This window comes from Arachis stenosperma, chromosome 5 (assembly GCF_014773155.1).
Source record: "Arachis stenosperma cultivar V10309 chromosome 5, arast.V10309.gnm1.PFL2, whole genome shotgun sequence".
Taxonomy (NCBI): domain Eukaryota; kingdom Viridiplantae; phylum Streptophyta; class Magnoliopsida; order Fabales; family Fabaceae; genus Arachis; species Arachis stenosperma.
The window spans coordinates 139,300,321-139,328,244 of record NC_080381.1 but is presented as its reverse complement, the minus strand read 5'-3'; the positions used below and the strand labels follow the sequence as shown (position 1 = coordinate 139,328,244).

General features: G+C 30.4%; 6 protein-coding genes across 7 annotated transcripts; 3 read left to right on the top strand and 3 right to left on the bottom strand.

Annotated features, from left to right (window-relative positions):
• Nucleotides 1-3,240: 3,240 nt before the first annotated feature.
• On the bottom strand, nucleotides 3,241-4,452 carry LOC130981540 (putative F-box protein At5g55150). The gene has a single exon (XM_057905125.1). The coding sequence runs from the start codon at nucleotides 4,450-4,452 to the stop codon at nucleotides 3,241-3,243; it is 1,212 nt and encodes a 403-aa protein (XP_057761108.1).
• A 2,393-nt stretch (nucleotides 4,453-6,845) lies between these two features.
• On the bottom strand, nucleotides 6,846-9,894 carry LOC130983068 (heat shock protein 83). The gene is made up of 3 exons (XM_057907242.1): nucleotides 9,451-9,894; nucleotides 9,078-9,358; nucleotides 6,846-8,597 (listed from the first exon to the last, which is right to left on the bottom strand). Exons 1-3 carry the CDS (start codon nucleotides 9,728-9,730, stop codon nucleotides 7,044-7,046), a joined length of 2,115 nt encoding a protein of 704 aa, XP_057763225.1. The 5' UTR covers nucleotides 9,731-9,894; the 3' UTR covers nucleotides 6,846-7,043.
• Nucleotides 9,895-14,815: 4,921 nt separating this feature from the next.
• On the top strand, nucleotides 14,816-18,538 carry LOC130983069 (glutaminyl-peptide cyclotransferase). The gene is made up of 11 exons (XM_057907244.1): nucleotides 14,816-15,232; nucleotides 15,704-15,760; nucleotides 15,854-15,889; nucleotides 16,335-16,399; nucleotides 16,685-16,748; nucleotides 16,994-17,111; nucleotides 17,244-17,341; nucleotides 17,468-17,538; nucleotides 17,779-17,806; nucleotides 18,002-18,056; nucleotides 18,211-18,538. The coding sequence occupies exons 1-11, from the start codon at nucleotides 14,954-14,956 to the stop codon at nucleotides 18,324-18,326; spliced, it is 987 nt and encodes a 328-aa protein (XP_057763227.1). The 5' UTR covers nucleotides 14,816-14,953; the 3' UTR covers nucleotides 18,327-18,538.
• Nucleotides 18,539-19,179: 641 nt separating this feature from the next.
• Nucleotides 19,180-20,172, top strand: LOC130981539 (probable serine/threonine-protein kinase At1g01540). Its single transcript, XM_057905124.1, has 3 exons — nucleotides 19,180-19,530; nucleotides 19,720-19,824; nucleotides 19,935-20,172. The coding sequence occupies exons 1-3, from the start codon at nucleotides 19,181-19,183 to the stop codon at nucleotides 20,170-20,172; spliced, it is 693 nt and encodes a 230-aa protein (XP_057761107.1). The 5' UTR covers nucleotide 19,180.
• Nucleotides 20,173-20,230: 58 nt separating this feature from the next.
• On the top strand, nucleotides 20,231-21,103 carry LOC130979853 (probable serine/threonine-protein kinase At1g01540). 2 transcript variants are annotated; one of them, XM_057903398.1, is made up of 4 exons: nucleotides 20,242-20,304; nucleotides 20,424-20,523; nucleotides 20,619-20,825; nucleotides 20,912-21,103. In XM_057903398.1, exons 1-4 carry the CDS (start codon nucleotides 20,300-20,302, stop codon nucleotides 20,960-20,962), a joined length of 363 nt encoding a protein of 120 aa, XP_057759381.1. In that variant the 5' UTR covers nucleotides 20,242-20,299; the 3' UTR covers nucleotides 20,963-21,103. The 2 variants fall into 2 exon arrangements, with proteins under 2 accessions (XP_057759380.1, XP_057759381.1); XM_057903397.1 differs by having other exon boundaries at nucleotides 20,231-20,523.
• Nucleotides 21,104-21,511: 408 nt separating this feature from the next.
• On the bottom strand, nucleotides 21,512-25,451 carry LOC130982912 (probable polygalacturonase). Its single transcript, XM_057907047.1, has 6 exons — nucleotides 25,339-25,451; nucleotides 24,850-25,173; nucleotides 24,263-24,383; nucleotides 23,973-24,147; nucleotides 23,615-23,685; nucleotides 21,512-22,209 (listed from the first exon to the last, which is right to left on the bottom strand). Exons 1-6 carry the CDS (start codon nucleotides 25,378-25,380, stop codon nucleotides 21,512-21,514), a joined length of 1,431 nt encoding a protein of 476 aa, XP_057763030.1. The 5' UTR covers nucleotides 25,381-25,451.
• Between the last annotated feature and the right edge of the window lie 2,473 nt (nucleotides 25,452-27,924).

Genomic DNA, 27,924 nt, shown 5'->3' with positions numbered 1-27,924 from the left:
CTCTTTACATATAATATTAATAGCAATATTAACCATCTTTATTATATTGAGATAGTATCAAATGCAAATCTCTCTCTCTTTATTTTTAATACTTTTCTTATCTTTGTATATATATACACAATACAACATATAATATTATTATATATATATAATAATTATTGAGCTAATTATATTAATAATAAAGTCTTCTATTTATACATCTCTATTTTATATCTTTTATTTATTTTACAACACGTTATCAGCACGAGACTCTGATCAAATTTTTAGGAAGACTCAGGTAATATTTTCATTATGTCGAAGCTCTCTCATCTTGAATTCAATGCTCTTGATATATTTGGAAACAATTATTTATCATGGATATTAGATGCTGAAATCCATCTTGATTCAATGGATCTTGGAGATACCATTAAAGCTGAGAATAATGCATCCCAGAAGGATAAAGCTAAAGCCATGATTTTTCTCCGTCGTCATCTTGACGAAGGATTGAAAAATGAATATCTCACATTAAAAGATCCTGCAGATCTTTGGAAAGACCTTGAAGAAAGGTACAATCATCAGAAAACGGTGATACTTCCTCAAGCCCGGTATGAATGGACGCATTTGCGTTTACAAGATTTTAAATCTATAAATGAATATAATTCTGCAATGTTTCGAATCACCTCACGAATGAAATTGTGTGGGGAAAAAATAACTGATCATGATATGTTGGAGAAAACTTTCTCAACCTTCCATGCCTCGAATGTGCTTCTGCAGCAGCAGTATCGAGAAAAAGGGTTTAAAAAATATTCTGAGTTAATTTCTTGCCTTCTTGTTGCCGAACGCAACAATGAGTTGTTATTGAAAAATCATGAAGCGCGCCCAGCTGGCGCCGCCCCATTTCCTGAAGTAAATGCGGCAAATCATTACTCCAGAAGAGGTAAATGGCAAGCTTTTAATAACAAGAAAAATTATGGAAGGAAAAAGAATTATGTTCAAAAGAGAGGATCTCACCGGAAGTGGGACAAAGAAAGGAATATCGGGCAGAATAAATCAACCGAGGAGAAGTGTTTCCGCTGTGGTGGAAAGGGCCATTGGTCACGTACCTGTCGTACCCCAAGGCACCTAGTCGATCTTTACCAGGCATCTTTGAAAAAGAACGACAAAGGAAAGGAAACAAATTTTGTTTCAAATGATGCTGAGAACTCCACCACTCATTATGATGTATCTGATTTCTTTGAGGACCCTGAAGGAAATATTGGTCATTTGATCAATGATGGAATAGTTTAATATGTGGGATTGTGAAGTATATGTAAATAAATAATGTAAAGAACTTATTGTTAAGTTTTATTTTCTATGTATTTAAGTTTCAAATGTGATGTACATAAATAATGAAATATTAATATGAATTTTGAAATTATTAAATGTGTCAAATTTTAAAATAAAATTTTAGTATATGACATTATTTTATGTACAGTGTTTCTTAGAAAAATAATTCTGATCAAATACTCAATTTAACTGTGCATACTACTCATTTTATTATTATTTGTTTTTGAAGAATGGCAAGGATATGTAATGAAGATGTATGCCTTGCGGATAGTGCAAGTTCGCACACTATTCTCAAAAGTGATATATATTTTACCCATCTTGTGCCAAAGGAGGAATATGTTAATACTATTATAATAAACTCAATCGAACTAAGATATCTCAGACCACAAATAAACTGCTTAATCTCATACGAAATGGGCGTGGTAAGACTATCAACCTCCCAAGACACCCCTTTTCACAAGTCAGCCACTATGAAATCTGATTCAGAAATATGTATATAAGGAACAAGGTTGCAAAGCTTATCAAAAGGAGTCCACTCATCATACCAAACTGATTTGTGGGCATCCCCAATATTCCAATGAAGCCCTTCCTTGAGATGCTCATAGGCACTAACAATGTTCTTCCAAGTAGCCGATGAAGAATTTCTACTGTTTTCGTTTATACCAGATTGATTCCTGAGATATTTATGCTTCAGAACCTACACCCACAACTTCTCACTATTATTTAGACAATCCCATACTAACTTTCCCATAAGCGCCATGTTAGCACAGGAAGTATCCCTAATACCCAATCATCCTGCCCTTTTAGGAGTTTTGGCGACCTCCCACTTGACCAGAGGCAGCCCTTTGCCAGTCGCTTGATCTTTCCATAAGAATTTTCTCATCAAGGAATCAATTTTATTACATGCATAATTCGAGAGAAGAGAAATTTACATTCCATAAACCGGGATAGAGGTCATAACCGATTTAACCAGACAAAGCCTCCCTGCCTTATTCAGTAGGCATCCTTTCCAACTGGAGAGCTTTCTCGAAATTTTTTCAATAACCTCCTGAGCCATCTTTCTAAAAGCTCTGGCATAGTCGATATTAATTCCTAAGTATTTACCCAAATCATTGCAAAACCAGATGTTTAATCATTTAAAATTATATTAGATCAATTAAAAAAAATTAAAAGACTAATATCAGACATAGTTAATTTTATACGATAAATTTGATTCCAAAAAACTTAAAATACTTTAAATTAATTTATTAAAAATATAAAAAATCTAATTCAATTAAAATTATCTTATGTTTTATTTTATCTTATGAGTAGATTACTTTAGTTCTATTTTATTTTAAATTTCAATTTTTGATGAAAAAAATTAAATTAAATTAACCAGAAACAACTATCTAACCACTATCCATCTATTTATAATTTATAATCTAACACGAACTATATTATATATTTATTCAACTGTATTATTTCTTTTAAACGATTATTTACATCATGCAAGGCCCTATTTATTAAAAATTTGTGTGCTCATATTCCTTAATTCTCAATTATCGTTATAAATAAAGTTTTTAACATTGCTATTTATAATATATTATTTGTATATATAGTAGTAATTTCTTGAATTTTTTCAATAGTTTGATTAATTTATATGTGAATCTATTATGTTATTATTAGTGATTTCAATTCCCAAATTTTACCATGGACTTCACTAATAAAATAGTATGAATTATATTACGTATACACAAATTTTATAAACCGCCGTCACGGAGAGAAATATGCATTTGATATCTGACAAAAAAAATTTAATATTTTATTATAAATAAATTTGAATATTCATCTATAAATAAATTTGAATAATATTCATCCAAATAGCAGTACTGAATAATAACAAAATGGAGATAAACACGAACAAACACTTTGCAAATAATCTTAAAAAAAAAAACACTAAAGTAATGAGCTAGAATAACACCAGACAGGAGGACACATGAACTTTACATCGGACAATACTCTTTGATAACTTCCATCGTCCAAGTCGAAGATGCCAATATCTTGATGTTCGGCATAGTCCCATGATTGCAAATCTAGTAGGTTATCTGTAAAGTAGATTTGATTTCCTTTGGTTTGAATACTTGCAGGCAGTATTTGAACAGAAGAGTTGAATCCAATCATCACTATGTAATTTTCCAAACTATCTAGTCTGGACCATTCTTTTGCATTCTTCTTCAATTCATAGATATCAAATTTGTAAGTACGAGATTCACCATTAGTAAAATGTCTCACCAGCATCAATAAACTTCCATTGGCGCACCCAACCAAATATTTAAGCTGGTAAGGACCCACCGCAGCATCAGAGGGAGGTTTGGCTTCATGAATACCACCTGCAGGCCCTGACTTTGTGTTTGTATCAAATTCGTATAGCTGGCCACCTTCTTCTACTGCATATATCTTCTCTCCAAAAAATATGACATCATCAAACGCCTGTTTTCTAGTTGAAAGATCTAACCATCTCTTATCATTTGGTTTGTAAAAGGCTAATGTACGACGAGGTCCGTATATAGCCACTGCCATAAAATCTTCATTGTCATTGATAGGACATGAATTTATAATAACCTTCCAAACATGAATACAATTTATGTAAGGTTCGTGGTAATCATCCATATCGTCATCACCCAAATCCCGAACAGTATATTCCAAGCCATAATTGTTAGGATTGTAGTCAATTATATCCGGAAAAGTTGATACTGGAGGAAGATCTAAACGGACCTTTGTAAATGCATTTAACATACACATCGAACCTTGATATATATCTAGGACGATCAACCATTCACCAAAAGAACCACGGATCAATTTGTTCTGCATCTCTGCTAGGTTGAGATGGTGGATCTTGGCCTCATCAAGAGACTGAATATCAAGTCGTACTTCATCAGCAATTCGTTGCATGAGATGGTAGCCTCCCTCGTCGTCCTCAGAAAAATAATCACTGAAAGATTCAGGTACCAGCAGCCACAAAATCTTGCTGGAGATCTCTGGAAGTTTCAAGCTCCATTGCTTGCAAACTAAACGTAGTTGGATGAAATCATCGTATGAATAGAAGTGCTTCGCAATTTCCTTTAAGATGTCATGGTGAATGTTTGCCCATCCATCAATGTCACCCATATCTCAGACTCAAGTTATGTTATTCTCAGATATCAAGAGAGACGCAAACTGCACAGAAGCTTAAGGACTTGGATTGATAAAAAAAAAACTTGCACGGCTTAACATTATATATAGATAAAGTCTATCTCCGTTTGATTTTTTATTTTTATTTTGTTCTGATTTTGATACGTATCCACATATTTCTGTTTCTTTTTGTTTGTTGTGGGTAGATTCTGTTCCGTTTTATTTGATTTTAAATTTCAAATTTTAAATTTAAAATTAAATTGAGAAGGATAATTAGTCTTTTTTTTAATTGAGGAGGGTAATTAGTGTTTTTTTTATCAGAGATAGAAAATTTAAATCTACGACTTCTTAATTATGTACAGAAAAACTATGCTATTTGAGTAACTCATTATAAGATAACTAGTCTTTTTTGAAAACACTATGGGTGTGTGTGATTGAAGGAATTATAAATAATTTCTAGGAATGTTAAGATAGGAATATTATGTTTCTATGTTTGGTTCAAAGTTTGAAAAGATATTTTTAAGTAAGTTTGATTCCTAGAAATTAAAATACCATCATTTTAATTCCCACCTTCTCCTTCATTATCTTTGATTCCCATGAAAATAGAATATTTATAACAAAATAATACTTGAATTACACACACCTTATAAAGTCAAATATGACTAATTGACTTTGGAATCTATCTTATACAGTGCTACCTCACATGGTCATATTGGAAATTTGGGATCTGTATCATTATTTATTGTTCAGAATTTTTATTTAACTTTTAGGGTAACAAAATTAATTGTAGTTAATTTTATTTCACTGATTGTATTTTGTATAAAATATTTTATATATTTATTTAGTTATATTCATTAGTTTGAATGATCATTAGTTATATCCAAAAAATATATGTTAAAATTATACATTGAAATTTTTTTATTAAAAATACAAAAAAATTTAAATTTTAAATATATTTATTTTGTATTTATTAAAAAAAATCAAAAGCTTCTATTAATAATAACTTTAAAGACACATGTTAACAAAAATTTTATTTATATAATAAATTTAAAATGATAATTATTTTTATTAACATCAAAATATGCAATAAAATATATATAAAATACTGTTAGATTGATTGATCTTAAAACTTATGCTCATTCTGAGGCAATATAAGATTGAATCTAGTTCAAAATTTTTTTAATTTATTTTTCAGGATAACAAAATTGATAATATTCATTTTTGTATAAAATATTTTACCCGTTTAATTATATCTCCTATTTTAAACAATCATTGCATGATGAAAAATATTTTTAATAATCTAAAAATACGTAATCAGTTAGGTACAAAATATTTTTTATTGATCAATTATACATGAAAACTAAATCTTATATTTATTTTAAGGGAATATAAAAAGATCGAATCTGATCTATTACTAAAAGCAAGGTTTGAATTTCATCTCTTAAGGGCATCAGTAAAAGAAAGTTAAAACATAAAATGGCCGAAGATAATATAAAATTTAAGTTTAGCAAATCAAAGCTGGAAATATGCTTTCAGCTTTTTAAAAACACTTTATAGATAAGTGAATGTAAAACCACTTTTCTAAACAATGATAATGATGTGTTACGGATCCGGTTTTTGGATCTCACACTGGAACGGCCTCCAATCCGATTATTCAGGATTTTGCCTCTTTTTAATGGTTTTTTTTTTGGTGACTCTCTTTTTAATGGTTTAAATCGGTTGTATAATTTTTTATTTAAATTTAAATGGCTCTTTTATTTTAATAAAGATGAGATAATTATTGAATATTTAAATTCACAAACTTTTATTATTTTAGTCAGATAAAATAAAATAATTATCATTAACTATATAAAAGAAAATAAATTTTTTTAAATACTCACTTATTTTTCACATTTTATACTTCTTAGATAATTCTACCAGAAATTTCTTATACAATATAATAATTGTGTAAAATTTTTGTACACCATAAAAATTAATCGAGCTAAGATGTGATTACATCCTAACTTCAATCGTTTTTACTTACAAAAAAAACTGTCAATAGATTATTATTTTAATTTAGTTTTGATATATTAAGTCATTAACCATAGTATTTTTTTAACCTATTTTTATTTTTTCAACTTAGCTTCTATTACCCCTCATTCTTAAAGTTTGCCTTTCCAAATTAAAGGCACTAAAAACTAAATGGTAAATTCTATTGTGCTTATAATTAGTACCTAAATTTTATCTAATTTAATTTTTGTAATAATTTTTATTTTTAAAAAATATTTATTTTTATATTTTTTAAATTAAATATTAATTTTTAGTTTTTTTAATAAGTAGATACTACTTTTTATACTTTTCCTTTTAAATGCCATAACATTTACCAAACTAAATACTGATGTACAATAATATTTATTCGGAAGGAAAAACCGCTTTTTCTCTTTTCCATTGATGTATATTATATTAATTTGACAAAATAGCAGACTCCATGAGAACACATTTTCACATCACAAGATTACAACACTAAAACAAACACAGGAACAAAACATAGTTTGACCGGCTAAGACTCCAATACCCATTATCAACCTAATTCACAGACCCTTTGGCACTCAATCGACTTCCTCCATCTTACTTTCCTCGGCATCATCCTCTTCCAGTGGCGGGATGTCAGCATCGTCCCCACCAGTTTCATCCTCATCGATGCTCAAACCCAGCTTCAACATCCTGTGGATTCTTGCAGCAAAGGTGTTTGGATCATCAAGGCTGAAACCAGAAGTCAAAAGAGCAGTCTCAAAGAGAAGCAGCACAAGATCCTTTACTGACTTGTCATTCTTGTCAGCTTCTGCCCTCTTCCTCAGTTCTTCCATAATGCCATTGTCAGGGTTGATCTCCATAGTCTTCTTGCTAGACATGTAGCCAGCCATGCTGTTATCTCTCAAGGCCTGAGCCTTCATAATCCTCTCCATATTTGCAGTCCAACCATACTCACCAGTGACCAAACAGCAAGGTGAATCAACAATCCTGTCAGACACCACAACTTTCTCAACTTTGTCTCCCAATATATCCTTGATAACTTTGCAGAGGTCCTCAAATGACTTCTTCTTTTCTTCCTTCTTCTTTTTCTCTTCCTCTGTCTCATCATCCAACTTCAATCCCTCCTTTGTAGCTGAAACCAGTTTCTTACCTTCATACTCCTTCAATTGTCCAACAGCGTATTCATCAATGGCATCCACCATGAACAACACCTCATATCCCTTTCTCTTGAGCTTCTCCAGGAAGGGTGAGTTCTCCACTGCTTTCTTGCTTTCTCCAGTGATGTAGTAAATGTCCTTCTGGCCCTCCTTCATTCTAGTAACATAGTCCTTCAAACTTGTCATCTCATCTCCACTCTTTGTAGAGTGATATCTGAGCAAATCAGCCAATTTGGCTCTGTTTTGACTATCCTCGTGGATACCCAACTTGAGATTCTTGGAGAAAGCCTCATAGAATTTGTTGTAATCATCCTTATTCTCAGCAATCTCATTGAACATCTCAATGCACTTCTTCACAATGTTCTTCCTGATCACCTTCAAGATCTTGTTCTGCTGCAACGTCTCACGCGAGATGTTGAGTGGCAAGTCATCGGAGTCGACAACACCCTTAACAAAGCTAAGGTACTCTGGAATGATCTCCTCGCAGTTGTCCATGATGAACACCCTTCTGACATAAAGCTTGATGTTGTTTGGCTTCTTCCTTGTGTCAAACAGATCAAAGGGTGCTCTCTTGGGGACAAAGAGAATTGCCTTAAATTCAAGCTGGCCTTCAACTGAGAAATGCTTCACTGCTAAGTGGTCTTCCCAATCATTGGTGAGGCTCTTGTAGAAGGATGCATATTCCTCCTTGGTTATCTCTTCCGGCTTGCGCAACCAGATTGGTTTCTGCTTGTTGATGAGTTGCCATTCGTGAGAAACCTCCTTGATCTTTTTCTTCTTCTTGGAATCCTTTTCCTTCTCTTCATCAACTTCCTCAACATCGCCTTCCTCCTCCTTCTTGGGTTCATCGTCCTCATCGTCACTGATCTCTTTCTCGGTCGTCTTCTCAGTCCATAGATAAATGGGATAACTAATGAATTCCGAGTGCTTCTTCACAAGATCCTTAATCCTCCTCTCCTCCAAGTATTCCAGCTGTTAAAACCAAAAACAATGTCAATCACTCAGCCATCATCTCCGGTTGCAAGCTCAAATTAAAGCAACTTTCAATTTAAAAATTCCTGAAACATTTTAAATGTTCCCCTAAAGTTTAAAAACTAAGCACGCACTTAATGAATCAAATTGATGTGCAGACCTAATTGTGTTTCTAAATAAATTCATACAGAAATAATTTATGTTGTTCCTTACACTCCTAAGATTCCAATTTCGACGTGTTCGTAATTATCCATTATTATTTTTTGAGTTCTTCGAACTCATTGAACTTCATATCAAATATTACTATTGGTGAATTATATAACACGTCAAATAACCTATTAACCCAAACATATCCATATCATATAGATAAAAACACCAATCAAAGAATAAAACCATATCCAATACAGAAGAAAACGACAGCAAAAATATCAAACTTCTGAGCAAATTGAAATCAAAATGGGGCTGAGGTGTCTGTATTACCTGATCCTCCTTGAGGAAGAGGGTGATTTTGGTTCCTCTTCCGAGTTGCTCCCCACTGGTATCCCTGGTCACAGTGAATGAGCCACCAGCCTGTGATTCCCAAATGTACTGCTCATCATCGTTATGCTTGGTGGTCACAATCACCTTCTCGGCAACCAAGTATGCAGAGTAGAACCCAACACCGAATTGTCCAATCATGCTGACGTCAGCACCCGCCTGCAACGCCTCCATGAACTCCTTCGTCCCAGACCTCGCTATTGTTCCCAAATTATTCACCAAATCTACACACACACGCACACAAATCAGTAATCAAACTCAAAGAAACAGCACGTGACTGAATTCAGAACAAAATTGGAAGTGCATTTTACGGTACCTGCTTTGGTCATTCCAATTCCGCTATCGATGATTGAGAGAGTCTTATTGGCCTTGTCGGGGACGAGACGAATGAAGAGCTCCGGCTGAGCATCGAGCTTGCTCTTATCAGTTAAGCTCTCGAATCGGATCTTATCCAATGCATCGGAAGCGTTGCTGATGAGTTCGCGAAGGAAGATCTCCTTGTTGGAGTAGAAAGTGTTGATGATGAGGCTCAGCAATTGGTTGATCTCCGCTTGGAATGCGAATGTCTCAGCGTCTGCCATCTGTACATCCGCCATTGTTAACGAGCTCGAATGAAATTGGCAAATTGCAGGTAAAGATAGAGCGCGAAGCGTGGAGAGAATGAGAATAGCGAAGCGCAGAGAAGATTGGTAGTTGTTTTGCGTGTTCGGCGAATAAGGAAGCAGAGGGAAGGGGTTATTATAGTAGCAGAGAGGTTCTGGATTATTCTACTTCTCTCCGGAACGAGAGAAAGATCCTCGTTTTTTACTTTATTTTATTTATTTAAACGTTTTCTTTCAAATAGCGCGGGTTAGTTTCTTCGGGGGACAAAAACGGTGTCGTTTGTGACGTGGATGCCGTTGCCGTTGGTTAAAGTGCGGATCGGAAATTTCGCGCGAATGGGGTTCGCGAACTTTCTATAAACTTACTCTCGAGTCTCGAATGTTCTTTGTTTTCACAAACTTGACTAGACCGCTAAATAAAATCTCTACTCTTGTGTGGATAGAAAGGACTAAGAAGTAAATTGGATTAATTTTTTTATATTTTTAAGAAATTAATTTAAATTATTTTAAGTTTCTTTGGAATCAAATTTATCATATAAAATTAATTATTTCTGATTTTACTCTTTTATTTTCTTTAAATTGATCTCATGTAATTTAAAATGATTCCAAACTATTATTTTACTTAAATACCAGTTCTCTTTTATTTTTTAAATGTTTTTGCATGAAATCCAAAATTATAAATTACTAATTTTAAATGTAAGAGCTAAATCTCAACATATTTTTATTTTAAATCAATTTTATTAATATAATATCACCAAAAATTATAATTTACCTTAAGTAGTTACGATGACTATTATAATACTATTTATGTAAAATGATTTAGTATTGGCGTCTAAAAAAGAGGTCTAATTTATTAAAAAAAATATTTAATTTAAATACAATTTCTCTTACATATTTTTGGACGAAATTTATGGTAGATTGACAATATATATGTGCTCCACTTTGTTTTCAAGTGTTAAGCTTCTTTTCCTTAAAATAAAAAAAGAAAAACAATTTTTATATGATTTTTTTGTCAATACACACTACAATCATTTTATACACATTTTCTAACTACTACAAATCTACAATATTACACTCAGAAATTTACTTTCCTACTTACCTTACTAAATTTATATCACATAAATATCATATTTTTCTTGTATTTTTTATAGTATGTATACATTTAAATTTATTTGTTAAAATTTATTCATCTTAATCTAAATTATTTTAAAATTAATATATTTTACTTAAAATCAATATTTATATTAATTATATGCCTTTTGAAAATTATACACCTATATATTTTTTATTTTTAACTCATAAAATAATATTTATGTTTTTTTAAATATATTTTATTTTATTGTAAAGTGACAAATTTAATATAAAATTTATATAAATTATTCTTTTTTTACTAATTATAACATTATCCAAATCATATTCATTTTTTCATAATCATATCTAACAAAAAAAAAATATACAAATACAAAGTACATTAACACCAATTTCATTTTATTCAAAACTAATCCTGCAAAATCATATTCATACCAACATTCATTCTGTAAAAGCCTCACCAACATTCATTTTGTAGAATGTGAAGCCTCATTTTTTTTGGGTTAGATCATCATTAAAACTTAAATCCAAAAACTTCTCATCAATTGAGGTCAAAGCCCATAAAGGCAGGCCGGTATTGTCTTACTGCTTAAAAAGAATATAGGTAAATAACTCCTAACCAATTAACTTTTAACAACTGCAATTAATAATTAATTATTTTATAATTTTTTAAAAATATAATTTAAATAATCATTAATCAATAACAATTCATTACTATGGAATGCAATTTAAAAATAAAATTATAATAGAATTAACCACGACAATTTTTCAATTTAAATAATATCTTTTGTGTTACATCTTTCTTTCGCCTAATTTTTTTTAATATTACAATCGGAAGAATGTAATACATTGGTATTATACTAATTTGGTGTAATGTATTGATATAAGTGTTTTCAATGTCATAAGAAATCATGACTTACGATTTTAAAAAAGGACAAAAAAAATTGTAAAAATGAGACTAACGATTTTAAGACAAATTTTTTTTTCCAGAATTTCTACAACCATAAAATCGTTACTCTCATTTTTTAAGTTAATTTTAGCCATTAATTGTTGATCAAAAGCTTTCTAATTATTCTTCCTCTTCACTCAAATGGATGGTAACAATTTTAAATAAATCGATACAAACGATTTTTTTTAAACCAATTATGAGTCCCATAGTTAGGCATTACACACCTAAAACTTCATTTATATGTATTACACAACTAGCATATCAAAAATATTTAGTGCCTTCTTTCATGCTACCTTAATATCTTCAAATTTTAGAAATGAAAAACTAAGGAAAATAGTCAAATTTTAGATGAAAATTCACTTGTTTTTTAAATTAATTTTTAAAATAATTTTTTTAATTAAATTTGTCTTTTAAAAATTTTAAATTATTCATATTATTTGTTTTATTTTTTTATTGACTGTATCAAAATTTGTTGATATGAAACATTAAGTGATTTTACAAAACTTGAAACATTTGAATTTTTCAATTTATGATTGATTTGATCTAATCTTTTAAAATGATCATGTTAACCGCTTAAGATGATTATGTGTGTTATAGTGACACTTAATGTGCCACATCAATAAATTTTGATACCGTTAATAATAAAAGTGACAAAAAGACTAAAATGACTCATTTAAAATCTTTAAAAAATGAATTTAATTAAAAAAATCTTTCGATGACTAATTTAAAAAATAAGTAATTTTTTGAAAAACTAATTTAACTGTTTAGTCAAAAAATTAATAATTACTCAAGAGTCAAGACAAATACAAACTAACTGACAAAAAAAAGTCACCAAAAAAACAAAAACTAACTGACGCATTTTAGCACCATTGCTTGACAGAAGGAACGCTACATTGCCATGGATTCTTTTGAGCAAAATTTTACTCCACAAAGTCATACTCCAACAAGATTAGTGGATACTTATTCAAATGAGAAATAGAAGGCTAAGCAGCAGCAACCACTAGTAGAAAATGGCAGGAAAATCACTGTATATTTTCAATGTTTTCAAATAATTCTCTAGTTACTTCATCTTAAGTCCATGATAATGATATATTTTGAGTTTAGGTCTTGATTTGACTAAGATGGAATAATATTTTCTTTCTAATCTCTGTTCAAAGTGAGGGGACATAATCATCATTTGAAGGTGTGTGAGGCTAGATTGCAGGAAAAAAATATCTCTTACTCCTTATGCATTTGTTGAAAAGCATAGTTCTTGTCACACAGCATGATGAGCTGAATAGCAAATAAATTTTTGTAAAATAGTCATTATATATATTTGTAAATTGTAATAGGAATACAACTTCCATATAGTTTCATTTCACTAAAATCTCCTACTTATGTAGATTACAATACTTTTTTTACTATAATAAATATTGGCTTCGGTTTAGTGGGGGAGTCCATTGCATCAAGAGTATAGAGATTGATTGGGCCCAAGGACCCTTTTAGCAAACCTGAAATATAGTTAACAAAGAGGTATCTAAGTTGCTCCTTTCTTCAGGCTTGGCGAGGGGGAGGGGATGAGTCAGAAAGTTTGGTAAAATTATTTGTAGAGAAAAGTATAAACACCTTATTTTATGTTTGTAATAAATTTAAAAGTTAAATGTGCTTTTGAAAGTTCATAAAAAAGTCTTTTAAATTTAGTTTGTACTTATAAAATTTAAAAGTCTAATATAATTCTATATAATAATAAATATCTAAAATTATCTTTATTAATTATCAACACCAATTTTCGTTTATTTATTCGCACACACTTTTAGAATTTTAATATATTTCTAATTTTTCATCCTAATCTTCACAAATTTCATGCACTTCACACATTATATATTTTTAATTTCTCACTTTAATCTTCACAAGTTCCACCCATACTATAGAGACATACACTAGGTATGAACTTCTTCTATTTATATTTTTTTGAGCTTCTTTTTTTTAAAAAAACAAAAATACTAATGAAATTAAATACAAAAAGAGAGATGCTTACTTTTTTATATTTGAGCTAATGGATAAGGATCTAATTCTCTTTCAAAATTAAAGTTTAATCTTAAAATACAAGACAAACATTAGGTTATTGTTGGCTTACTAAAGTAGAATAATGTTTTATGTTTATTAGTATTATTAAATAATAATAATGTTTTATAAAGTCCATTATTTAATAACACATAGTAGTATTTAGGTAAATTTGACATAAAAATTATTTTTTTTTTCAATCTTTCAATTCTTACATGAACTTATAGAATAATTTTTTAATATTTATATTATATAAAATTTTAAAATTTAAAAAAAAATATTTTTTTATTATAAATATGCTTTTTTATTTTTAAAAAATATTTTATCAATAAATATAATTGTAATGCTTATATTTATTAAAATTTATTTTTATTTCGATTTTACTAAATATAGGTGCTGTGAGTTTTTGAAAGATTATCCTTTAAAATATTATTTTCATAAGCTGTTAAAAAAAAGTAAAAATTTTATTAAAGTAAGCTATAGTTATATTGATTATTAGAAGAATATCAAAACAAAAAAAAGACAAACTAAACATTTATTTATAACTAAAAATTTAAATATAAAATAATTTATTTATAAATTATTATTAATAAAAAATTTTATATTTTAATTTTTTTTAAAAATATTTAAATTATTTATTCAAACTAAATCTAATTATTTCTAATTGATGAACATTGAAATCTTTTATGTCTTTGCAAAATAAAAATAATAAGATAAAGATAAAAATAAAAATTAAGATAAAGATTAAAATTATAATTAAATTTGTATATTTTGTTGAAATGAATTTATAAACGTAAAAAAGTTTTATTATTGTCATGAATTAAAATAAAAAAGTGGTTTAATAAATCCAACTCCGTGACACGGCATAGGCTTATAGTGGAGTTGGCCGCAGCTGATTAATCCAACTACGTGACACGTCCTTCTTTTCAGCCGTCACAAAGTCAACGAGCTATTAATACCAAATCTCCGAAACGGAAAACTAATAAGTACTAACTACCCCCAAACACTCAGACACAAATTAGCTGGCGCATTTTAGCACCATTGCTGATTTCCGTGCTATCGTGCGCCGCCAAATAACCTTCCTCACTTCACTCTTTTCTGTCTCTTACTCTCTTCAATGAAAAGCCACCGCTTCCATGGGAGCCAGATCGCTGAAGAAGAAGAGGCACCGTGAACATCTCGCAGCGCCACAAGCTTCTTCCATGGCGGCTGCTGCTAATTCTCCCCCACGCCGCAATAAGGCTCGTCGTCCTTACGCCACCGTCTCCGTACTTCTCTCGGGGGTTCTCTTTGTTTCCGTCGCGGCTCTCTTGTTCATTTCGTCGAACAAATGGCGCGCATTCGGAAATTATGTTTCCTATGAGATGGTCAACGTGGTCAACGAGTTCCCTCACGACCCAGAAGCCTTCACCCAGGCAAATCAATTTTTTTTTGGTTATGGATTTCGAATATTTTATATGATCACTTTTCCCCTGTTTAGAATTATATGGTTGCGACTTGCGAATTGGTATGATTTAATGTATTTGTTTGCAAATAATTTGGATAATGCTGTGTTTGTGCTTCAAGGTTGTTAAATGGCTTGTCCAAAACCTGAAAATTTGATTCTAGTCTGTCTTCTATGTCCATATTAGATAAAAAAAAAAGCATATCAAACTTTTGTGTGATCATAAAAGTAAGAATAAATTCAACAATGAACTTGAGAACTTCATTAGCACATAGTCATCTTAATGATAGTGAACAACAAACTTTGTATTAAGGAGACGTTACTCTGTAAGAATTTGGGAAAATTGTTCAGCATGCATTATATAATTTATGGAATGTCAATATGTTAATTTAGTTATTATTTAAGGTCTAATTGCGGGTAAAAATGGCTTTCCTGCTTTCAGGGCCTTCTTTATGCTGGAAATGACACCTTATTTGAATCTACTGGTTTATATGGCAGGGTATGTTGCTTCTTTCCCTTTCCTAGTTTTCCTTTTACTCACGCATTGTGATAGGACAAAATTATTAATTGTTTTAATTATTTGTTGTTTCAGTCATCTGTCCGAAGAGTTGCTCTTCATACAGGCAAGGTATAGAACCCTGGTTCTTAAACAATTTTGCATGCTTGTTTAGATACTCGGTTCCATATGTTTTCAAATTATTATTCATTCATAAGAATAACAATTGGTGACAAGCAAATTGGTTCAATCAAGAGACATGCCCTTTTTTTATGCATCTACTTGTATGTTGCAATGGTATAGATATAATTTCTCTTATATGAAGTAATTTTCTTTATAGACTTTAGAACACTATGAGAAATTTTAGACAAGTACACTACTGGACCTAATTTGAGAAAAAAGTAACTTAAACTGAATGTTAAAGATAAAGATGTACCACCGCTTAGGTATGAAATTGGTAATTAGACATTTCAATTGGGGCATAGATATGTATATTGTTAGTGCATCCCTTGATTGTATATTGCACAATATGGAAGCTATTGTAATTTGTAAACATCTATATTTTTATTGCATGAAGGTGGAGGAGCTGCAGAGGATGGGTGATTCTTTATTTGGAGAAGGTTTAACTCTACTTGATAAAAGGTATGTGATGAAAATTGACATTTTCTTTTTTGGTCTATTTTGATACACGATGCATATGCAGATAAATTAAAAAAAAAATCTACTGTTGATGATTAGGCAGTAGTAAAAGAAGGAAAGGGTGAATGTCCATGTGTTAAGGAGTGTTGTAGGGGATGTTTACCTAGGGTCTCTTAATGTGTTATTAGCTTATACATTTGATGCCAAGCAGTTTTAGTTGTTTTCTTTAACACTTGCATGTTGGTTTGATACTCTGATTCTAATAAGTTACTGTTGCATATTTTGTAGGTTGTTCCAAGTAACTTGGCTGCAGAAAGTTGGTTTCATATATGACCAGAAAACTTTAGGCGAAGTTTGTGCTTTACCTTCTCAGTCATACAATCATTTGTTTCTTGTCATAAATTAAGTAGCTTCCATTTTTTAGATTCAATAGGACTCTGCAAGGAGATCACAGCATGATCAGATTGTGGTTGGTTTGCATTTGCTACATGATCATGTTCTTGTTCTTTCTTAATCTTTTGTTATTTCATATGTCTCAAGATGACTATTAAACCAACTAGTTAGATTTCTGAAATCTTTTTTTTACAATTGTTGTAGTTAGGGACATTCAATCATGAGATGAAAGATGGTTGGGGTCTGGCGACTGATGGAAAAGTCCTCTTTGGAAGTGATGGCAGTTCAACATTGTATCAACTTGACCCTCGAACATTTAAAGGTCTGCCTCTAATGAGATTTTATTCCTTTCCTTTTCTCCATTTAAATGCATTGTCTCTTCTCCAACCTTTAATTAGTTTACCTTTGCTTGTCATGTACTTTCATTGAATTTAACTCACCCTCTTTTATGTAGCTTTATCAAAGCATACTATCTACTATAAGGATCAGCAAGTGTATAATCTCAATGAATTGGAATATATAGATGGTGAAGTTTGGGCGAATGTTTTTACAGTATGTCATTTTATGTTTAACTATTTTTGTAGTTAAAGCTAAAGCAAATTGATCTTATATGCATCATGCTTTTGGCCCAAGATTCTTTGTTAAGCTGGACTTTGAGGTTGATATTTTACTATGCAGACCGATTGTATTGTAAGAATCTCTCCGAATGATGGCCGTGTTCTTGGATGGATTCTCCTCCCAAATTTAAGGCATGACTTCTTTTTTCTTGTCTATATACAGACTAACTACTTAGTGCTTATGAGTAAATAAATGATATAATGATTAAAGTAAACACCAATTTGATCATTACATGGCAACAATGTGCTAAAAATGATCGTTCAAGTTCCAACTTGATTATCTATTGAGGAATGAGGACCAAATAGGGGAGAACTCTAACAATTATGTTTGTCATTTGTTGCTTACATTCACATGTTGTCTACAATATGCAGGAAAGGACTAATTGATGCCGGGTATACTGTAAGTAACCTGAACCTTTTGATCTCTCTAAACAAGATTTTTTTGGATCCTATGCATATGTTTGCATGCCTGTGTTGCAGCTACATTTTAATAATGGGATTGAATTAATAATCCTCTGTTCCGTTTTTATTAGATCGAATTGTTTCAAGAGGTAACTGTTGGATTTGACTCATTGCTTATGCATTTACATTTTAGGCTATTGATGTTTTGAATGGGATAGCATGGGATCGTCAGCAGAAAAGAATTTTTGGTAAGCTCCAACGTTTTGGTTTATTTTTTGTTCATTCAAAAAGAATTGCGGTCAAATTTCCAAAGATTATATATAAGCCCTTCTATTTCTATTTATTTATTGTTCGTTCCAACTCGTTTTCAGCAAGTTTATGTAACTCATGTATTGCTTGCAGTGACTGGAAAATTGTGGCCAAAGCTGTATGAAATCAAGGTTGTTCCTATAAATAAACCCATTGATGAAGGGATCATTGAGCAGCTTTGTTTGCGTCAGCCATTCAAATTTACATAATGTTACCTCTTTGGATGTTGGGGTTTTTCTTTATTTGCAAATATACTTTGGGAGGGGATATAATATAATATCCATTCTTTTGTATATGGTTGGGATAAGGTTGTAAGTAACATGTGGAAAATGCTATCTATTATGTTACAAAATTAACGTTATTCATATATGTTAACGTACTTTAGTTGTTTAATATATAATTTGTAGTGCAGAAAGTCTTGTATATTGAAAACAATTTTCTTAAACTTATATTACATTTTGATTAATGTTTTGCTAGTTTATATATTGATATGATGATATCCATTATTAATTTTGTTTTGGTTTAAATTTCTGCCGGAATAACAGCTTAAAAAAAAAATAATATCGGACATACAGTGAGGTTAAATTTTTTTTTTTTTTTGTTATACAATTAAAAAAGGCTTTCTATGTTTGAAAGAATTTAACTTTTTTTTTTTCAAAATAAAAACATTACCAAATAGCTTAGATCACTTCATAAATCACATACTATAGCAGTCTCCAATTCAAACTCAACCTTACAGTAACTAACTAGCATCAATATTTCCGATTTTCCATGTGGTTTTGTTCCATATATATATAACTGAAATTCAAACGTTGCTGAGTGCAACTCTCACTTTTATCTTTCTTTACCTTTTGTCTTATTCTATCATTCATCATGAAACTGCAGAAGCTCTCATCATTGCTATCAACACCAATATTCTTTGGAATACCATTATGGGTTTTGCTTGTATCTTCCATTGCAGCATTCATTCTTACAGTATGTATAATCATATGCATCTGCTGCATACACTATCATCCTCGTCGTCGAGAATCCTACAAAGCACGTTTCTCTTTATCCAAATCAGATGTCTGCAGGCGCCTCAGTAGTGTTCTTCATAGATCTTCATCCCTTGACAAATATAGATCATTGTTGCTTTCATCAGCATCATGCAACTTTTCAGAACTTGAGAAGAACTCTTGAGTATTTATCAAGTGAAGATGATCTTGATGATCATGATGGTGCTGAGTTACTCCAATCTGACTCACCAGAGTTCAAAGGAGTTATGTGTCAGCACTTTCAGGTAGAGGAGTTAGAGGATGCTACAAATGGATTTGCTGAAAGAAATGTGATTGAAAGTGGGGACAATGGAACAGTTTATAGAGGTCTGTTAGCTAATAATATGAAGGTGGTTGTGAAGAAGCTACCTTGTCACAGGTATAAACAAAGTTGTTGCTCCATCTGTTCCAAAATATCTTTCACTTGACACGATACATTTAGTTCATGTTATTTTGGAAAGGGGAGAGTATATTACATAAACCTTGCTAGTGAAGATTATATGTTATTCTCTGCATTCCTTAATAATGGTGTGATTGTTTTATTATTTGATTTGTTTACATGTTTTAGTTGCCAACCTGAGGATTCTTTTGCTTCACAAGTGGAGTTAACTGCAAATGGCAAGCACAAGAGGCTTGTGAAATTGATAGGATATTCTACTAATAGAACTTGCAGGTTTTAATGATTAAACCAAAGAGGTCTATTTATATTATCTTATAGTATATACTATATAGTATTCATATTTCATATACTAACTAATTAACAGGCTAGGCTTTCTGTATCAGGCTGTTAGTATCTGAATATATAGATAATGGAAATCTGCATAAATGGCTTCATGAATTTCAAGGATCACTGAGCCCTCTAACATGGTCTATCAGATTGCACATTCTACAAGCTGTTGCACATGGGTGCGAATCCGACCCCGAAATCATGTTATGTAACAACTTTGTTAAAGAAATTTATGTTTACAATAATGTGTATGATATGAAGAATTTACTTCTGCAGAATTGCATACCTTCATGAGGAAGTTGAACCAAAGATTATCCATGGCAGCATAAAATCTAGGAATATATTACTTGACCAACAATGGAATCCTAAGATCTCTGATTTTGGTCTTTTTAAGCTTCAAAGTTCTAATTCTAGTCACTCTATGAGGTAAACATTGGGGGTCAGATTATTAAATCTTCATGAATTAATTTGAAATTGTATTCAATTTCCCATTAACTGCTAATTATTTTAAAATTGATTTTTCTTATATTAATGTGGTCCACTAGTAACTTCACTGAGAGTAATGACATTTATGATTTCGGAATACTTATAATGGAGATTATATCAGGAAGGATTCCATTTCCATCACATCACAGTCAACCACAGGTAAACAATATTGGATTCATGAGTTATTGGTTTTGATAACTACTTAGAATGGTTGAGATAATGAACTTGTTATCATGACTACATCAAAATTGCAGGCCTATATAGTGGACTGGTTCAAGTCAATGATTTCCAGTGGCAAGATTTCGGACTTGGTTGATCCGAAATTGCCCAAAAAGCCTTCTTCCATAGTTCTAAAGCGAATTATTTTGCTTGCTCTATGGTGTGTAGATCTTGACATGAATCCAAAACTCAAAATGGAAGATGTTGTTCAAATGCTTGAGTCCAACCAACTTCTTTTCTATGTAAGAACAACCACTTTTCGGTCTTTACCATTTTAGAAATTTACAAACTTTTGTCCTGTTTTTGACTCCCTCTTCCTCCTTGACAGAAGGAACACCACATTGCCATGGATTCTTTTGAGCAAAATTTCACTCCATAAAGCCACAAGATTTGAGGATACTTATTCAAGTGAGAAATAGAAGGCTAAGCAGCAGCAACCACTAGTAGAAAATGGCATGAAAATCACTGTATTTTTTCAATGTTTTCAAATGATTCTCAATTTACTTCAGTTTAAGTCCATGATAATGATGTATTTTGAGCTTAGATCTTTATTTGACTAAGATGGGAATAATATTTTCTTTCTAATCTTAGTTCAAAGTGAAGGGACATAATCATCATTTGAAGGTGTGTGAGGCTAGATTGCAGAAAAATAAAATCTCTTGCTCCTTATGCATTATATTTGTTGGAAAACATAGTTTAAACAGGCTTAAAGACAAATTGAACCTTGTTGTCAAACAGCATAAAGCAGAATAAAGCTGAATAGCAAATAAATTTTTGTAAAATAGTCACTATATATTTGTAAATTGTAATAGTAATACAACTTCATTTCACTAAAATCTCCTAAATACATAGATCACAATACTGTTTTTACTATAATGGATATTGGATTCAAAATGTAACTACATTCATAATCATATTACTATAAGAATTAGACACTTTTAAAGGAACAAGTCTTCAACATCACACTTTCAATGGGAAGTTTTTCATCTGGAAAAGGACAATCAAATTTCTTCTCTTCCTTCTGTGATAGCAATTCACAAGGGACAGGACTAACATTGCTTGAAACACCTTCAACATCAGTGCAATTCCATTGCAATTTCTTCATGTCACTATTTGTGGTACTCACATTAGATATACAGATTCCTGTAAAAGGATCATTAGGAATCCCTTCAAGTTTTGCTGTATAATTGCAGTAATCTGCTATGACATCTCTATAGTTTATGCCACTAATATCAGGAAGTGCTTTTGGATCAAAATCATTGTCAGCGTGTGATCCATAAGAACCTGTTATCCAAAACACATATTTCATGTTGTTCAAGTTCATTCCCTTAACAAATATGTCTTTAACATATCCTCCTCTACCAACTGCAGTTTTGATCCTAACGGCCGATTCAGTATCGATAGCAGTGAGGTTTTCGGCTCTAACATCTTGGATTCCACCAGACATTTCACTGCCTAATGCAATCATAGCACTATCAGGGGATACACATGTAAGCCTTCTAATTACTATGTGTTGGCTTGGCATTCCAAATTTTATTCCATACTCATCCCAACCACTCTTAACTGCAATACAATCATCACCAGAGACAATATTGCAGTCTTCAATCCTTGTATTGGTACAAGAATCTGTTAAAGAGAAAGAGAAGGAATAATTGGTGGTTGAATTTTCAACCAATATAATTAGTGTGTAGTAATAGTTGAAAACACATATTAACAGGGACGGACCCAAGCACAACAATGAGGGGACACTTGCCCCCACGGTGTTATTAATTTTTGTTTTAAAAACATAGTTATATATAATATGCCTCCACTTTAAATTTTAAATGACCCCACTACAAATAAAATAAATTCAATTAGTTAAAGTTTTAAATTTATTTTTTTATTTTTCTATCATTTTGATTATTATTTAACCTAATCAAATTTAATTATTGTACCGTTACTCCTTCATTCTCTTAAACCCTTTTCTTATTTTTATATTTTCAACCTTCTTTTTCTATTCCTTATTTAGTGGTCATCTTCTTTTCATCAAAAAATAAATTTTAAATTCTCCAATTTTTTTATATAGCTCTCCATAATTCTATGTATCTTTCAGTTTTATTATTTCTCTTTTTTATATTTTTAATTATAATTTTTAATTCAAACAATTATAGTTTAGGTATTAATTTAATATTTTATTTTTTTCGTGACTTTATATATTTTATTTTATTCTCAATCTATTCATCCTTATTACTTATTTTTTTTATCTTTTGTTCTATTATATGTACCTATGTTGCATATAAAATTTTAAAATAAACTGATTAATTTACCAATTTAAAATATTTTTTATTTTTAAAAATAATGATAAAAAATATTTTAATTACAATATATAACTAAACAGATGTATAAAATCTTTCATCTAACATTATATCAAAATTAAATTAAAAAATATATAACAAATTTAATTATTGTAAAAAGAAATAAAAAATTATAAATTATGTTTCTATTATTTTATATAAACATACTTTTTATATAAAAATTTAATTTTTCTAGTATTTATATATAATTCTAATTTCAAATTATAAATATTAATGTATCATTAAGCGTTAATATGCCAGTTAATTGACTTAATTCAGTTTTTTTTTATTAAATGTGTATAAAAAAATTAGTTAGAATAATAAGTTAGCTATAGTTTAATAAAAATATTTTAATTTTAAGTTTTAGAAATAAAAAAATATTTTTTTATAAATTATATATAATGAATAGTATTTTAAAAATAAAAGTATTCCCTAACTCTTTCTAATTTTTATATCTCCATATAATTAATAATATTTAACAAAACTTATTTAATATATATATATATTTTTTTTTTTTTTGCCCCACTCCTAAAATTTTCTGGGTCCGTCACTGCACATATATATATAATATGAAGCAAACATCTCAACTATTTCTTATTCAAAACAAATATGTAAGTAGAAAATCTAAAATAGAGAAATCTCTCATAGTTAAGGATTGTGGAAAGAAACCTATAATAATTCAAAAAAAAAAAAAATACCAGGGTCTATTCCATCTGTGTTGGGAGAGTCAGTTGGTGCAGCAATGGTGAGTCCTTGAATTATGATGTCACTGCACACATAGTGCATGTATGATAAGAAACAACAAAACATATTGTGCATCAAAATTACCCAATAAATAACAATGATTCAACTATTCAAGATAAAATTATGAGTTTGATTTTGATGTACTAACAATTTAAAACATTTTACACAGTCGTCTAATCATATCTATTATTTTAGATGACCATTCACGCTGTCAATGTAAAAGGTTGTTATTTTTACTCATGTGACGTTGCGTGATTGGATGCACGGGTAAAACTGTCGAATCAAAATAACATTCTAAAATTATTCACAAACCTGCTGTAAATTGGATGAACAAACCAAGATGGGGAGTTGATCAAAGTGAGATTTGATATCTGAATGTGATCAGAGAACATAATCTCAATCATATATGGTCTAGTAAGTTTCAATTCACCCTTATGATACTTATCCCACCAATAAGAGCCTTGTCCATCAATTGTCCCATTATAACCTTATGAACAAATTCAAAAATTGGTGATATTAAAACTTACTTCCAATGAGACATGATCTCAACAATATCTAAACAGGAGTAACCATAATGGGTCTAGTAGATACTGGTTACATACCAGTAACTACAACATCAGTGAGGTTTGTTCCAAAAATGAGACTACTAAACCTTCCATCAGGAGCATCTCTTCCTCTACCATATGATGGTAGTACAGAAAGTTCAGGCCATTCTGATTCATCCTGCCAATATTTTTCTCAATGACCAATAAAATTGCCTATATATTTGGAGAAGATATTAAAAAAAAAGGGTTAAACTAACATGCCAAGAAATCATAGTTAGGTGAGATGTTAGGGACAAAGAAATTTAGATAACCAAATTTCTACTTTTGTTGTACAAATGTTTAGTCAATGAGCTTTGCCTGCACCTTAACTAATTATACCAATAACTAGTACTAATTAGTACACCAAAAGGTTAACCATATATTCAAATGTTACACTGTTACATACTAATCCTAATTTCTAACTAATGTCTTCAATAAACATAACATGGTTGAAACTAGTCATTCCACACAAAACTTGTAGACAAATTTGTTCAATAAATAAATGGTTAGGCTTGTTAGTTTCAAATCTTTGACTATTTTGTTGGCCTTCTTTTAATCTTTTTTGCCAGGGATCGGATTGGGTGTTTACTAGTAGGGCTAAATACCTGAGACGCGACGATGATAGTGTCACGGTGGAGAAAAAGAGTGAAATGGCTAGTGAGATTGAAGCTTCCTGTTAACCATTTCCCAGGTGGCACAACAAGCAATGCTCCACCATCAGAACCATAATGGCTCAGGTTCCCAATTGCATATTGAAAGGCCTTTGTATTGGATGTTTTGCCATCACCAACTCCACCAAAATCAATCAAACTTGCACTGTGTTTTCTGCAACTAATTGCAGGATACTCAAGATTCTCCAATACACCATTGACCTCTCTGCATTCTGCTACTGATCTCAACAACAAAATTGTGCAGATAAACCCAACAACCTGTGCAAAACAAGAGTTTATCTCAAACATCATTGTAAAGAAACTAGTTCTACTTGTCTATATATATAGAACAAGGTAGGTAGCAATTATCAAAGTGTGCATTACCAAAATCACAGTGTGTGCAAGAAAGAAGAAAATAAAACAAAAGGAAAGAGAGAAGATTACATAGGAGTTTGTGCATTTTGCATACATATTGATGATTGCCATTGAAGTGTGATGCTACTGAGGCTTCAAGTTTTTGTGTTGTGGCATATATAGAAAGGAAATTAGGCCATAACTATTACTCCATACTCCATACATATATATGGTTGGAATGTAGGAATCATGGGTCATATATTTAAGGAGAGATTATCGGAAAGTTATAGAAGCATGTTGAAAAGAATTAGTAATGGTAATGAGTCACATTACATACATACATAATACATAAAGTAGATAATTACAGTTACGTGTAAGGGAAGCACGGTCCTATAATGCTACATGCATGACTATGAGTCTATGTAACTATGTTCATAGTTCATAGTGTCCTTGCCGTTATATTTTTTTTTGTGATACTTCTATAGAATTTAATTTTGATGAAAAGTTGATAGTTAAAAATCATTAGATAATCTGATAATTTAACTAAATTATGATCTAACTGTTTTTAACTATTAACTTCATATGAATACAAATACAACTGTATGTGAGTTTCTATCTTTAATTTTTTATATTGTCAATATAAATGACTTTTATATAGACAAATAATTGTGATATTAATGAAAATAACTAATTTTTAAATTTATTACTTAAAAAGTCATTTAATTGTATAAAAATTTTTACATCTTAAATAAATCAAAATTAAACTCTAATAAATACAGCATGGCTACTTTCATGTCAACTAAAGTAAAGGCTCCGTCACACAAAAAAAAACTAAAGTAAAGGCTCCAATTAATAAACCTAAGGTCTTATTAGGTTGATATACTTAGGGTTAAGTGACATAGACTGTCCATAACTGTAGGCTGCCATTAATTGGTGGTGGTTGGATTTCGGCATTTTTGGCAAAAACTATTCTCTTGTTCTTATTAGTAACTTCGTTTCATTCCAACCTATAACGTTAAGATTTCAAAACAAGAAACAAAACACGTTATGAAATCATTGGCGGTCAAAATTGGTTATCAACAGCAACTTAGGTAGCGTTTGTTTGTAAAGACACGACAGAACAGGACACTGAGACAAAGACAATAGGACAGAGACATTAAAAATTATGTTTTGTATATCGTGTTTGGATATGATGGATATGACACTAATGTAATGTCCAATATTATGTTTGGATACACATGGACAAGACTAAAATATTATATAAAATGACTAAAATAGCCATGTGATTCCAAATTTTTTAGTATAAACTAATTTAATAAATAATGAGAGTAGGAGTACAGACAGTGGGAACTTGAAAAAAATATTTGAAGTAGTCAAAAATTTTAATAAAAAATTATATAATAGTATTTATATTAAAATAAAATTTATAAATATAATTATTTTTTTTAATTTATTATTAATATGTAGGAATACATATGATTAATATTAACAAAAAAAATCTGAGTTTGATTAATAAAAAATTTAATTTAGGTTAATAAGCCAAATTAATTTTAAATACAAAATCAGTTTTAAAAAAAGAATCCATTTTTAAATGGAAAAAAATTAATTTTTGCACATAAAAATCTATTTTTATTTAGAAAATTAATTTTTTTTATCTAAAATTTTATTTTTCTTTTCAAAAAATTAATTTTTCTTTAAATTATATAAAATCAATTACAATTTATAAATTATTTTTTAGCATTTTAAAATATCAATTTTACCTTTATAATATTTATCTTTTAAAAGTCTCCAGACTAATTATTTTTGTTATTATTTTTATTATAAATCAAATAATATAATATAAGGTTAAAATGATGTTGAAGTAAGAATGATAAGAAAAAAGAAATTATCCAGTTTAATAAAAATTTTTATAAAAAGGAGAGAGTACCTGAGAAAAAAAGAGAAAGAAAAAGAACGTAGAGATAGAAAAAGAGCATGGAGTAAAAAAAGTACTTTCTGAGAACAACGCAAAATAGGAAAAATAAGAAGGGGTAACAGTGGAATAATAAAAAATAGCACCATGGACAACAAAGAAAAAAAATTCATAAAAACAGTTCGCGTCCCTCTTCCAAATCCCGTGTCCATCATTGTCCTTCCTAAAAGAGTGGACACAAAAGTATAAAAAACTGTCCCGGAGACAATATGTTCAGTGTCCATGTCTTTGCTTCCAAACGCTTTTTAAGAATGTACTATCTATGTCTCCGTGTCCTGTCTCCAAAAACAAACGCTGATAGGTATTTGTGCCACAATTATGGAATAGTAAGTTTTTCCCATAGAAAAATCATGTATGCACCACTTTTTTTGTACATCTTTTTTGTATACATTTCTTTTACTTTATGGTATAAATAAAAACAAAATTATCTTTTCTCAATTTTTATTAATTATTTTTAAGATAAAAATTAAAAAGTGTACAAGAAAGATGTATATAAAGGTAGTGCATATGACATTAAATATGACAATAACATTCTTCTCTTTTAATTTTCTTTTTTTTATTGGATATTTCTTCTTTCTTTTTGTTGGGGCCCATATTGGGCCTCGTTTGGAAACTGGACCAGAAGTGATGTGACTTATGGGCCTCATATCTAATGGTGTCTTTTTGTTGGGGTCTACATTGGGCTTCGTTTGGGTACTGGACAG